Source organism: Cyanistes caeruleus, chromosome 23, assembly GCF_971803275.1.
Source record: "Cyanistes caeruleus chromosome 23, bCyaCae1.hap1.1, whole genome shotgun sequence".
NCBI classification, from domain to species: domain Eukaryota; kingdom Metazoa; phylum Chordata; class Aves; order Passeriformes; family Paridae; genus Cyanistes; species Cyanistes caeruleus.
This window is the reverse complement of record NC_141723.1, coordinates 6,673,170-6,687,266: the sequence shown is the minus strand read 5'-3', so window position 1 is coordinate 6,687,266 and position 14,097 is coordinate 6,673,170. Positions and strand designations below refer to the sequence as shown.

The window sequence follows — 14,097 nt, the reverse complement described above, 5'->3', positions numbered from 1 at the left end:
CACGATATTTTAAAAATCCTTCTTGTATGGTGCCTCTCGGTAGAACTTTCGGAATTTACAAGATAAATACTGGTAATTTGATTCTTATCTTCTTCAAATCCAATTCTAAGGCAATTCTGTGTAAAGGACACTAATTATAGCCCAAGGGGAAAGAAAAGGTAACCCATCAGTGAGAACACACTGGAAACCTTTAAAGGGGTAATGTTTAAAGGGGTACAGGGCACTGAAAAGTTAAACAGATTTCAAATTGGCTCTTGCAAGAACAAAAATATGTTGGGTGAAAACCAGCACCATTCCTGCTCCCTAGCTGGTCCTTTCCATGGGCAGCTCAGTGTGCTGGAACTGTCAGCAGCTGGGGCTGCATCCAGGCTGCTCTGCACATCCTTTTGGGACTGCCTGGCCACTCCAGAGCTGGGCTGGGACGGGCAGCTGTGCAGAGACAGCCCCATCTCTGTGCCCAGACAATCATGATGCTTTTCACCCTCATTTCCCTGGCATTATTTACTAAGGAAAAGGGAAAGTTTATATACACAGGGGAATGTCACCAGCAACAGATGCTGAAAATGACAAAACCATCACTTGTTAGTAGAAATATTATGGGTTTTCCAACAAACACACCCTAAACATGGGATATTCTGGCTGCAAAACATGTCTAGAGGCTGGGAGCCCCCACATGCTCCAAATGGTTCTCTGTTCACTGCTGAAGAGCACTCTGAAGAGTGCTCTAAACAAGGTGAGGAGGAGGAGGATGGTGGGGAGAGCACATCGACCACTGCCACGAGAACAGCCCAAATGTTACAGCTCCTATAAAATAAACTCCCAGCAGCAGGATGCAGAGCCAGGATGAGGCAGAAGATAATGCAGGAAGAATCAAAGGGATTTGGCAATCCAAATGGAGCCTTGTTTAACGAGTGCTGCCACAGGCTGTCATTCCACAGGCATTAACATCCATCGTTACCATCCCTTCGAAGACGACACGGTTATTTCCTTTAACACGGTGACACTTGCAGCTAACTCATGTCTGACCCAGCCAGCCAGGGCAGACTCCGTGTGAGAGGTGACCAGAGGTAATTGAAAATACACTCGCTGCAGAGTGGAGCAGAAGGGCTGCCTCAGCAGCAACCCTCGGTGCAGCCCGTGACAGCGGTGGCACCTGGAGGTGACTGTCACAGGCCCACGGTAAAGCAGCACCTTGCTGAGGTGCCTGGAGGGTGTGGAGCAGCAGAGCCACGCTGCCTGCAGCACACTGTCCCTGGAGGGCACTGCCAGGAGCACACACACTGTCCCTGGAGGGCACTGCCAGGAGCACACACACTGTCCCTGGAGCACACACACTGTCCCTGGAGCACACACACACTGCCAGGAGCACACACACTGTCCCTGGAGCACACACACACTGCCAGGAGCACACACACTATCCCTGGAGCACACACACACTGCCAGGAGCACACACACTATCCCTGGAGCACACACACACTGCCATGATCACAGTGCCAGGATCACACACATTCCCAGGATCACACTGCCAGGATCACACACATTCCCAGGATCACAGTGCCAGGATCACAGTGCCAGGATCACACACATCCCCAGGATCACAGTGCCAGGATCACACTCCCCCACACAGGAGGGCTGTGAGCAGCCCGGCTCTGGCCCCTCGGTGCCTGTGGCTGCACTCTGCAGCACTGCACACGGTGGCGATGGAAGGTCCCTTCCTCGACACACGGATCGCCGGCAGGAAGCTCGCCATGCACGGCCGCTTCCTTCACTTAGCAACAAAGGTGCTAATTAGGGAGCGAGCTGCTCTCCACCTCCAGCCAGAGGAGGATGCGGCGCAGCTGCCAGTGGCAGCCGAGCCCGGAGTGTCATCCTCGGGAGATGCCCATCTCTGTGAGCCCTCAGTCAGCCCCCCAGCACCATGGTCCCCTCTTCTGCCATCCTCTTCCCATCTTCTGGCCAGCCAGAGCTGGCCGGGTGTCTCTCCCAGTGCAAGGTCCAGTATAAGCTCTCCTCCCAGTGATGCCTGCATCCTTAGCACGCACTGGAGGCCCTGGTCCCTGGCCTGAGCCGGCTGGTCATGGCCCCTGCTCCAGGGCAGCCTGCCACAGATCCCACCCTGCTCAATAATGCATTGGGCAGTGCTCACTACTGCAAGGGAAGGATGATAAACATTTCTGCACTGCTTTAAGTTACATTTGGTTCAACGCTGAGGGAAGAGCTGCCTCCAGCTAAAGGGTCAGAGAAGCCAGAAATCAATACAAGTGCTTGCCTCTGCATCCCGAGATCGCAGTGTCCCTCCCCAGATCCGTGGGCAGGACTGGGCTGGGGGAATCCCACAGGCAGGTCTGGGGGCATCCCCTGGCAGCCCCAGTGCTGCCCCACTCTCAGGTACTGCTGACTCAGCACCCTGCAGGCTGGGAGCTGCCAGTGACCCAGTTCCCACCACAACACCCTTTCCTACAGCCCTGCCCTACATGCAATCTTCCCCACAGCCCCAGAAATGCAAACCCCAAATTCCCCAAAAAATCCCCAACCAAATGCTGCCCTTCAGCTAGGGTGATGATGAACTGAAAGGCCGGGGGAGGCGTAGCAAAGTCAGGATAGCATTGCCCCATCCCTCACCCAAGGAGAAGACAGAAACCTGGGAAACAAAACCAACTACTTTTCACTTTTCTTCCACTGGAAGGTTTTCATCCAAGTCAAAATGCTCCTAAGATGATTCCTGCTACAGGGAAGCAGGTTTCCTGCCAGTTTCATTGCACAAGCTGGTTCCCACCAAGGCAACACATGTGCAGAAGAAGGCAAAGGCAGTGTGGGCAGAGCCTGTGTGTCACCACGTGTGACAGGCACCTCTGGTCACTGCTCTGATTTGCAGGAGTGCCCTGTGCTCTGCACTTGGGATCTTTTCTAAGAACAGGGGGAAGGAAGAAAGAGGAAATCAGCTCGTTCCTGGTAAAAACAGCAGAACGCCCTGGAGGGGGGCAGGCAGGTGGGAGATACAGAGGGTTTCGGTTCTGAGGGCCGTGCTGTTTGGCAGAAAGGGGCCCTGGCGTGTGGGCTGGTGGCACTGCAGTGTCCCCACCACGCCACGGCAGACAGGACCCACCCCGGCGCCGTGGCCCGGTGGCCAGCAGGCGCTGCCAGGGCTCGGTGTGCCGGTGCCAGCGAGGTGTGGGTGCTGCTCAGCGCCGCTGCCTCCTCTCCCCACACAAAGGCCGTTCACGTGTGCTGTGCAGCCGGCTGTCACTGCAGCCCGTGCCCGTCCCCAGCCCTGCCTGTGCCCTGCTGTGGCAGCCCCGGCTCACACAGTCTGAGAGCTGTTGGCAGGGTCTCTGCAGCGAGCATCCCCTCTGCACATCCCCTCTGTGCATCCCCTCATCAGGGAGCCCCTTTCTGCTACAATTTGCACATCCTGTTCCAGACCTGTGATAACAAAATGGCTTAGAATGCCTTAGATTGGGCGGGACCTTAAAGCTCATCCCATTTCAACCCTCTGTGACGGGCAGGGACACCTTCCAGTGCCCCAGCTTGCTCCAAGCCCTGTCCACCCTGGCTTTGGACACTTCAGGGATGGGGCAGCCACAGCTTCTGTGGGATCCCTGATACCCTCACAGGTAAAGGTGATGCCTCAGCTCACAGCCCTCTCTGCTCCTGCATGACAGCAAAGCCCTGAGAAACCAGCGGAACAGCCAAAGACACGCAGTGAGATCTGGAAGGCAATGAGCTGTCCCAAAAGCCTTGTGCTGCCATGCACATGCACTTTCAAGAAGGCTGGCTTGGTTTTGGTTGAGTTTTTTAAAAACATAGCCTGTGCTGTGGTGAAACTGGATTTCTTGGAGTCATAGCCTTCCCGGGTTTACTCTGTGCACGCCAAAATTAGTACAACCTGTCCCTAAATACCATAATAAAAAACACGTAGTAAGCGCTTTGCCTTTATTTATGTCAGTGGTGGTTTCAAGCAGGATGAATCATGCTTCCTCTTTAGCACTCCTTTCTAATATGATTTACTATAAATACTGCATGGCGACGAGAACGAGGGAAGGTGACCAAGGACAAAGCATGTGGAGTCCAGCACCATCCCCAGACTCAGTGGCAAAAGCATAAAAGCACATTCAGTAGTTATGATGGAGCAGAAAACCACATGAGGGCTGTAAATGGTGCAGTACCTGGTGTGGAAATCACAGATTATCCTGAACCCAAAAGGATCATCAACATTCAACTACTGGCACTGCACAGGACGGCCCCAAAAACCCCACCATGTGCCTGAGAGCATTGTCCAAACACTCCTTGAACTCTGGCAGGGTCGGTGTTTGGGAATCACAAAGGTTGGGAAAGACGTCTGAGGCATCGAGACCAACCGTTCTCCCGGCGCTGCCAAACCCACCACTAAAACACGTCCCCACGTCCCCCATGTCCCCACGTACCCCAACCGCGTCTTTTGAAGCCTGCCGCTGGCAATGGAAATGGACTGCTGCTTGGCACCATGGGCTTTTTGAGTTTCTCTTTATTTTTATGCTCAGTTGACGTTTCCCTTCTTTACAGAGCACCTTCCTCCCCCCAGCTGGATGAAGGTGTATTTTCTCAAGCAGGGGGTGGGCAGGTTCCCGGCGGTGTGCGCGGCGAAGGCGCAGCATCGCCGTGCCGGCAGCCAGAGCTGTCCCCGCTGCGGCGAGCCGGCCGCTCCTGGCTGAGCGCTGAGCAGAGCAGGGGGTTATCAGCCCGGCTGATCCACGCCGATAACCAGCGCATCTCCCGCGCTGACACCGCAACAAAGCAGGGCGTTTAACGCTGATTTATGGCGGGCGGGCGGCTCTAGCCAGGCTTTGCGCGCCTTGCAGCGCTCGTGCCTACGTGGAGAAGCTTTTCCTCAATCACACATTGCCGGTTTGTTTGCTAAACAACGTGCCAATAAAACAGCAATGAAACTACTAAGGCCGATGGAAACCTGAACCAGCACAGCAGGGCGCGTATCCAACCATAATCTACTTAAAATCAGTTAAGAACACTACAGCGAAAATGATCCGGGCGGCCCTGGCCCCTGGCCAGCGTGTGAGCCTGGGCCACAAAGGCTTGCTCCCACAACCCTGATTTTAGGGCAATGCTCCCTCCTTCAGATGCAGAGTGACCTCTTGCCAAAAAGAGGAATCGACCTCCTTTGTGAATGACGTGGTCCAACAGCACCTGTACTCTTCCAAAGGTAGCTGCTGCTCTGCTGTCAGCACAGAAGTTACCCAGAGCACTGCCAACGCGAACCAGAGTGTTCCAAAACGAATCCAAGTTGTTCGGGCGTGCCTCAGCCTGCATAAAGATTTTTCAGAGCAGACACACAAGTGATACTCTGAACACCCCACAGCAGGGCTCAGCAAGTGGGCTTCAGCCTGGGAACAAAAGGAGATGTCACAACTGCACTGGAAAATCATCAGCCAATGTTAAAAGGTGCCTGGCCACACGCAGACTCCCCTGCCATGTCGGCATTTATTCCGAAGGATGCAAGCACCTTTCCCTACTGCTCATATGATATCCTGTCTGAAATTCCCTTTGTGCCACCCTCCCTGTTTCAGCTGGTACCTGTCACACCACCAGACTCTACCAGGGCCAGGGTGAATGCCAAGCTCTGTCCGGGTCACCGGCTGCAGAGCAGGACGCAGATCCCTTCCAGCAAAGGAGGGAGCGATGCCCTGCAAAGGACTGATCCCACCATAAAGTGCTGAGCCAGGCAGGGGAGAAGAACCCCTCACCGGCAGAGTGACACAAGCCAGGACTGCTGGGTGAGGAGGAATGAATGGAATAGGCTAATTTACACAGGAAGTGAGCACTTACCAGACCCTTCATCCCAACACACAAAACCCTCTGCCATATCTGGAAGCAATTACACCCAGTTAACATGATCTGCCTGCCACTAAAATTAACTGCAAACAGAAATATTTTTCACTTTTGCAACAGGAGATGCCATGGCCCCGTGTTTGGCTGCCGGGAAATATTTAGTAATTACTCATTTAAAGCCTCTCTTGAAGCTGTCAAGGGGGGTAGGGGAAGAATAAAAGAAAAATCTTGCTAATTGCAGGCAAAAAGGAAAATGCAGATCATTTTACTCTATCCAAGGAAAACAGATTTACAGACTGGTGTAACTATAGAACCAACATCCCGCAGAAGCAGGGAAGGCTGCAAGAATGCTCTGTCACCAACAGCCCAGGCTGCTCTGCACCACTCCCATGCTCCAGGGAAAGGAAGAAAGGGTGGACAGCCACCCCTGAACCAGCACAGGCTCTCTGAGAGGCCCTCTGTACAGCTGTAAAGGCATTTTAACCAACATCACTGTACGAGGTGTAACAAGGACTGAGGATGCTCTGCAAATCTCATCGAGCTGCTGCAGCAACAGCCAGCTCTGGGGAAAAGTCACCCAAGTGTCCTCAGTGCCACAGGTTTCATGTATTGGGGTCCCAGCCCTACAGCCAGTGGGGTCCTGGTCCCTGGGAACTAAAGAGTGCTGGGGAAGGGGCTGCACACCAGGCAGAGAGCAGGCAATGACCCCATCACACTCCTGGATGTCCCTCTGCAAGGTGTCAGAAGCACCAGGCATCACAGCCAGGAGAAACCAGAGTTTCACTGGGCAGAGGGAAACAAACAAACAAACAAACAAATACACAGAAATAGGTGTTTTCTGATGGGAGCCTCAGAGCTTCAATTTCAAATGTAGTGTATGCATAACTAAACTGATGCAGAATAATGGACGGAATAATGTGGAAGCCAAAGAGGGCTTTTCTCCCTCCACACTTGGAGCCGAGTATGGAAATGGTTAAGTCACCCACTGAATAAATCAAAAGTTCAAGGCTGCAACATACCACGTTGTATTCCCCCTCTGCCCGTGACAAGAACCAGAGAGCCCCCGAAATCCCAAGCATCCTGCGCGGGGTCTCGGCCAGCGCTCACAGGTTACACGCTCGGGGTCAGCGCTGTGGACCTTAGCTGCAACATTCATTTCCTGAGCGGGGCACGTCCCCCTGCCCATAAAGCTAATAAGAGCTTCCTCGCCCGGCTGCCCTGCACCGCGGCCCGGCAGCCGGGAACGCTGGTTTCCATTAGCCCCTTATGATGCCAGGTGCTGCTAATAAGGCCCATCAGCAAGAAACAAGAGCTGCCAGGTCATCCTCCAACTCTGGAAGTAATCATGGGCAGAGTTTGGGGGGCTGCTGTCCCGGCCTTTCCATCCGTCCCCGCCTTGCTTTCCATTTTTCCTCCTTTTTTTTTAAGTTTAAATTGCAGTGGAACATAAATTGACAAATGCTTAAAATAAAATAAAAACCAACTACTGTATTTGGCTACTGAAATTAACACTAATAACATCTCACAAAGCACTTGGGATCCGATTTATCACGTTTATTGCTTTAATGGTACACTGCATCTGTTTCTCACTGTGACACGCCGAGCAGTGCCAACGTGCCTAATGGCATTAGCAGTACAACGCTCAGCTAATCCAGGTGGAGAGAGGGGAGGTGAGGCTGCCAGAGGAAGAGCCAAAGGCTGGATCCAGATGGGAAGCTGCAGTTTTCCCAAGCAGGAGCATTTCAGACTGATGGGAGCATCGATGCCTGGCCCTGAACACTGGTGCTGGTGGTAGCAGAGAGGCAGATCCACTACTTTCCTGCCTTAAATGGGAAAAGAGGGCACAAATCTGGAGTTTGGGGTACAGTGGCTGGACAGCAGCCACTGGGGCAGAGTGAGCCTCCTTACCCTGTCCTTAAATCCTCCACTGGCACAAACACACAGCTGACAGCTCGGCCATGGAACCCCAAAACACACAACAGACCTGACAGTTGGCGTGGAAGCTTTCCCCAGGGTACATCCCCCCCATATGACAGTGAGGACAAGCACCCTGCACCCAAAATCACCCCACGAGGAGCATTCACACACCACTGGCCTCCATCGGCCTCATGACACCATCACCACGAAAACACTTTTGCTTTCCAGAGCAGCATCTCCATCTCGCACTGCCACACGTGCTGCCAGCAGCCACATCGCTGTGGAGGGCGAATTCCCGGGCAGCATCGGCTTGGGATCCTCGACTGTGCCATAAATGAAGCGTATGGGATCACATCCCCGCTGGCAGCCTTCCCAGTTGCTATCACTTTATAAAGACATGCTTTAATTTTTTTAAAGTTTTAAGTTATTTAACTTCCCGATGACAAATTATGCCAGGCTCAGTTGGCAGCTCAGCACAGCTCTCGCCTTGCAGCTTGGAGGTTTTCCTTCACAAAACAGCCCCCAAAAGGGCCGCTGAACTATGGCTTTTTTGTCTGCAATTAGAAGCGACGATCAATACTAACATTAGATTAAGTCTGAACTTTGCTGAACCCAGAAGGAAATCTTTTATAAAAAAAATTAAACACTCGACGACTCAATCTACACTCAATTAGTCAAAATCATAAGCTTGGTAAGGGAGAAAAAAAATGGATCATGCAGCAGCCGGTGGGTTCAGGGACCTGAAAACCCCGATCAGAAGCAGCGCCAAGGCTTGTGGCCACTTGGCCCCAGAAAGGTCACAGCTCAGTGCCCCTGGGTATGACACGGCACAGACAATGCTGCCACGAGGCCACGGAGCCGTGTTACCACACTGGGCCAGGGCAGATGACTGTCCCTCGGGCACTGTCTGTCACCCAGGGCCAGTGGCCCCCTGTGCTTGCCGAGGCCAGGCCAACCCTCTGCTCTCCTTTTTCCTGCACGTGCTTCCCATACTAATGAAGACAGGAACAACACTCAGAAGACTCCAAGACTATAAACATATATGTTTACACTTCTATAGGCATGTGTGTGTAAACAAACAGCCCTGCCATATGCATGGGCTGCCTGTGCTCTGCAAACAGGCTCGGCACACGCTGGCTCACTGAGCTCCCTGCGGAACGAGCGGCATCGGTGCTGGGTGGCTCCGGGCTCTGTCCCCTGCTGGGGCTCGGCACGTGGAAGCTGTCACACTGGCAGCCAAACACCCATGGAACAGTGAGGTACCCCTGCCCCTGCTCCCTGCCCCCCAGCTCACCACAGCTGGGAACGGCTCTGATTTGGCTTCTCCGCCTCGCATCAGGGTCGGAAAGCAAAACCACAGCAGCGAGCGCACGGCAGAAAGAGGTCAGCGAAAGTCAACGAGTGACTCCGTGGTGCCCCTGGCACATCCTGCCCCCCCTGCAGCCGGTTGGGGAGGTGGTGCCCAGAGCAGGGTGCACATCCCCAGGGCCCCTCAGCAGCAGGCAGTGGAGCGAAGAGGAGCCCGCAGCCAGCACGGTGCAGCTGCCACCAGAGCTGCTCCGGCAGAGAGCTGCAGATCCCAACCCAGCGCAGATGCTGCTTAACAGCTCCATGAATACAATAGGATCCCACAAATCCTCCCCAAATGGTAATTCTCACAACGTATTAGAAAGCAAACACTATAAAAAAGCCACATGAGACCCTGTCTACACACGAACCGCCTGGGATTTAGACTCTGGGGGCCGGGGAGTGAGTTCATTGGACTGTTACCCAATGCCTTTCAACATGGACGGTCTTACAGATCAGTTTAAACACGGCTCAAAGGATTTGGCTAACCCTGCAAAGTTTGCCAGCGCCAGGTAATTGGTCTGAAAGCAAGAAGAGGCAAACAGAGTTTGGTGCTGGCTTCAGCAACTGCCTTTAAGGCTCTGCTGGCAGGGGCGAGTGCCAAGCTCCGTGCTCCAGGCAGACCCCGAGCCCCGCGGAGCACGGCGTGTGCCCAGCCTCACCATAAGGATCGTGAATAAGTGAGAAATAAGCTATGGCTGCAGCCGTGGCTGTCCAAACAAGCTGTGCCCGGGAAGGCTCTGTGAAATAGGGGCTGCCGTACTGGACAGCTGGGCCACGCTCCCTCATCTCAGAGCACACGGAAGGATGTGACCGGCTCTCCCTATCCCTGGACAGATTCACGGCAGGCGACAGGAGCCTCCGGACAGCCCCAGCATCGCCCTCCACCGCGGCCACAGCAACCGCTGCTCTGGGCTTGCAGGGGCAAGGGGAGAGCCTTGAGACCGTGGCAGAAAAGCACGTTAAAATTCTCCCTGAGCCCTCACTGCAGCTCTCCCGGTGACGTTCGGTCTGCATCACCGCACGGCCGAGCCGGCTTCGGGGACGTAACCAACGCCAGCCCCAGCTCTCCCACTCGCGGGAGGGGGAAACAAAGCGGAAAGCGGCGGTGCACCCACACGGAGCGAGGACCCTCAAGGGGTGAAGGCTGCTCCCCGCAGGGTCCGTGCGGCAGAGCGAGGGGCGATGCTGGCAGCCCCGCAGGGCTGAGCATCCCGGCTCGGCAGCTGCTCGGAGCGCTCGGGCTGAGCGTACGGGCAGCCACGGCTCCGGCAGCCGCCAGCAGCGATCCCGCCCCGCCGGCAGCACCGAGCGCCCCGCCGGCAGCACCGAGCGCCCCGCCGGCAGCACCGAGCGCCCCGCCGGCAGCACCGAGCGCCCCGCCGGCAGCACCGAGCGCCCCGCCGGAGGAGCGTGCCGGCACCGGCACCGGCCCTGCAGCGCCTGACGTGCATAAGCACTAATAAACCTGTTGATTCATTAAAAATCTGTCAGGATGCGCTGCCAGGGGAGGCAGGGAGAAGCTAAGGCACCATGCCGGTGATGCCTTCCCTAGGCAGGACGCCGCTGTCCTGTCGCGGGGCTGCAGCCGCACCGGGGGCCAGAGCAGCGCTCACCGAAGCACGTTCAGAGCCATGGGATTTAACTGGCGACGCCGATTTTGGTGTGGTAATTAACGTGGCTCTCTTCCCCAGCCAAATCAGGGAACAAGCGCTGGTCCCTGAGCCACGACCTGCAGGCAATAAGCGGAGCGCTGAGCTCCCGTGTCCGCAGCCACCACCACGCTCCCAGGCAGCAGTGAGCCCCAGGCTGCGGGCTGGGACTGAGCACAGACATCCCCCCGCCCTGAGCAGGGGACCCCCGGAGCCGCAGCTGCAGCCCTTGGAGGGTCAGCCCTTCCCCTTCCCCGCACGGACAGACCCGCGGCTCTGCGGCACCGAGCCCTGCGCGCTCGCCCCGGCGTTACCCAGCCTGACCCCCGCGCCGCTTCGTGCCAAGTGTAAATGTTTCATAAACCGGGAAGCTGAGCAGCACAAACCCCCCCAGGCTGGCAAGTCACCACATGTTGCCACCACTGCCCGTGCTGGCGTGCCCCGGCACTGGCACAGGAGGGACCGGCTCTCAAGAGAGTGGGCGAGTGCTGCCTGTCCCCACTGCATCTCTCCACACGCAGATCCCTAAACTCAAAGGGCAGCAACTGTGAGCTGCTTGGTTGACACCAGCCACGGAAACTGGTGGGGTTTATGCTCGCAGGAAACACCGACGGCCCCAGCTCATCTTGGGCTGTCTCCAACCAGCACTCACTGGAAGGAACCTTCTGGCACAGTCGCCAGATCTGGGGAGCTGCAACAGCCATCCCTCTGAGAACGCTACTCCACAAGTTTTGGGGCTCATGACGGAAACTTCGCACCAGCGCACACGACACTCAGACAGCGAAACCCTCTGGCGAGATCCTGGCTGCCCGCTGCAGCACGGCCTCGGCACTCACCTGTGCTGCTCGAGGGTCTCGTTGTCCGGTAGCTCTGCCCCACACACGCTGCACTGCTCACCCAGGGCTCTGCTCTCTGTCTTCATGCCGGCTGCCAGCTCCCCCAGCTTGCTGAACAGCTCCCGCTGGATGAAGCCCTGGGGCAGCAGCCCGCCATAGGCGCTGAAGTCCATGGAGACAGCCAGGGCCGGCTGCACGTGCAGGGCAGATGCCACCGTGGGCGGCACGCCGAGCACCGGCTCAGTCTTGTGGTTCGGCAGCAATGAGTAGATGCCCAAGGGCTTCTCTCCTGGGGCAGCGGCGGACGGCTCCGGCCCCAGCGGCAGCCCCTGGCCGGGATCAGGGGGTGGCTCTGCACCCTCCTCACGGGTGTAGTGCAGTTCACGGGCACTGGTGATGACACTGCTGCGGGTCGGGGTGCCAGGTCCTTCCTTGCCCTTCTCGTCAGGCTTCTCCCCACTGGAGGCACCGGGCTCGGCTGTCCGGGGACTGTCACGACTGGAGGCCTCATCCACCTGCATAGCTTCAGTTTTGACTTCAGCGAGGCTGGACGGGCGGCGGGTGGTGGCAGAGCGTGAGTCCTCGGGGACACTGGGTGGCAGGGCACCCTGCAGCAGTGACTGCCCGATGGTCATCAAGCTGTCCACCGCCGCCTTGGTGGGGCTCATGGAAGAGAGGGAGCAGTAGGATGCGGAGGCAGAGGGGCTCTGCTCCACTGTGGCTGCTGGCAGACTCTGGCTGGCCATGCCAGCATAGCCACCCTCCTCACCAGTGGGCTTGGAGATGAAGAGGCCCTTGATGTACCTCGACTTCCTCTCCTCCTCCTCCTCAGTGGTGGTGGCGGCACCTCCATCAGCCATGGCGACCTCGGTGTCATTGTCCTCAGAAGCCTGTATAGTCTCCAGGATCTTCAGGCACTGCTCCTCCAGGTACTCTATTTCCAGGATCTCAGCAGCATAGAGCAGGTCATCCAGGTCCTCGACCTTGGCTTGTAGGGTGGCGGTGTACGCGTACTCCAGGATCTGCTGGAATGTCTTTGGCGAGAGGAAGTCCAGGGTGTAGTGCTGGCTGTTGCGGTGGAAGAGGATCTCAAACATCTTGCTGGTGCAGGCCAGCACGGTCCGGTGCGCATGGAACTCCTGGCTGTCCACCATGATGACCACGTCGCACAGCGTCCCCGCCAGGCGCATCTGGTTGGCTTTGTGCAGCAGCCCGGTGGGGTGGCAGGGGTTCTGCAGCTGGATCAGCCCCATCTTAGTCAGATCCATGGCGCGCCCCAGGCTCACACATCAGGGTGTCTCGCCGTCGCTCAAATCTGGGACCAGCTTTGTGTGCCGACTATCTGCGAAAACAAAAGGCGGAGGGGGAGAGGAGCAGAGTGGAGCGGGAAAGGGGGAGAGGGGAGGGAAGAGACGAAAGAGAGAGAAAAGGGGAAAAAAGAGAAAAAAGGAGGGGGAGAAAGAAAAACCGGGGAGAGAACGGAGAGGAGAAGTGAGAAGGGAGCAGAGAGTAGAAGGGAGTGGGGAAGAGAAGGGATCGGGGAGAGGGAAGTTAGCCCGCAGCCCAGCAGCGACTCGCCCAAAAGTTTCCCCTCTGCGCGGCGGATCCGCGGCTGCCGGAGCCGCGTCCCCGCTACCGCCGGCCGGGAAAAGCGAGGGAGGGAAGGGAGAGGAAGGTGCGCATCCCCCGCCGCCGCCCGACTCCTGCTCCGGCCGCCCCGTCCCGGGGGGGGCAGCGCGGTCCCATCAGGTGCGCGGCGAAGCGGCGGAGCCCCGGCCCCACGGCGGTCCCGGGGCGGGGGTCCCGGGGGTCGCGGTGCCGCCCCCCCTCGCCCGCACTCACGGCGGCCGGCGGCTGCTCCGGCAGTTCGCACTGCCCGCTCTCATCGCCGCCGCCGCCGCTCGCCGCGCCGCGCAGCAAATCACGGCGGCGCCGGCCCACGGGCCGCCCCGCGGCCGCGTCAGGCCGCCCCCAGCGCCCACCCACCCCCGCCCGCCCCCGCCCGCCCCCGCCCGGCTGAGTGCGGGCGCCCCCGCCCGGCCCCGCCCGCGCAGCCCCGCACCTTGCGGGAGCGCAGCGGCAGCGGCTGGACAGCGCTGCCGACAACAAACATGGAGGAGCCGGAGGCGGCGGCGCCCCGGGAGCCCGGTACCCGGAAGCCCGGCGGTACCGGGAGCGGCACCGGGCGGCGGCGCGGCTGCCCCCGGCCCCGCTGCGAGCGCCCCGACGGGCTGCGCCCCCCGGCCCGACGGGCTGCGCCGCCGCCGCGCCAGACAAAGCCGCCCCCCGCGCCGCGCCTGGGCGGACCCCCGGCCCCGGGGGTGGAGACGGTAAAATCCAGCCCCAGAGCCCGGTCTGGGGTCCGGTGGCGGATTCCGACCGGGAGCCGCGGTGGTTGTGACATGATGTGACACCGAGCACGTTGTCGCCCCGACGAAGCTGGTTTCACTCTCCCCCGCCCGGCGATAAAATACTGACGCCGTGGCGGCACCACTTGTGTGTAGGGACGTGGCGAGTGCCCG

The 14,097-nt window shown here is 57.9% G+C and overlaps 1 protein-coding gene across 6 annotated transcripts in view; it reads right to left on the bottom strand.

The window, feature by feature from the left end:
• Nucleotides 1-13,789, bottom strand: part of ZBTB16 (zinc finger and BTB domain containing 16) — a 54,848-nt gene extending 41,059 nt beyond the window's left edge. Inside the window, exons 1-2 of one of the 6 annotated variants that reach the window (XM_086861271.1) lie at nucleotides 13,638-13,789; nucleotides 11,576-12,917 (exon numbers count right to left, since the gene is read on the bottom strand). In XM_086861271.1, coding sequence (XP_086717397.1) covers nucleotides 11,576-12,843 — 1,268 coding nt within the window. In that variant the 5' untranslated portion in view covers nucleotides 12,844-12,917; nucleotides 13,638-13,789. Of the gene's footprint in view, nucleotides 1-11,575; nucleotides 12,918-13,417; nucleotides 13,570-13,637 lie in introns of those variants that run through there. The other 5 variants (XM_086861272.1, XM_086861270.1, XM_086861269.1 and 2 more) reach the window with 5 other exon arrangements.
• Between the last annotated feature and the right edge of the window lie 308 nt (nucleotides 13,790-14,097).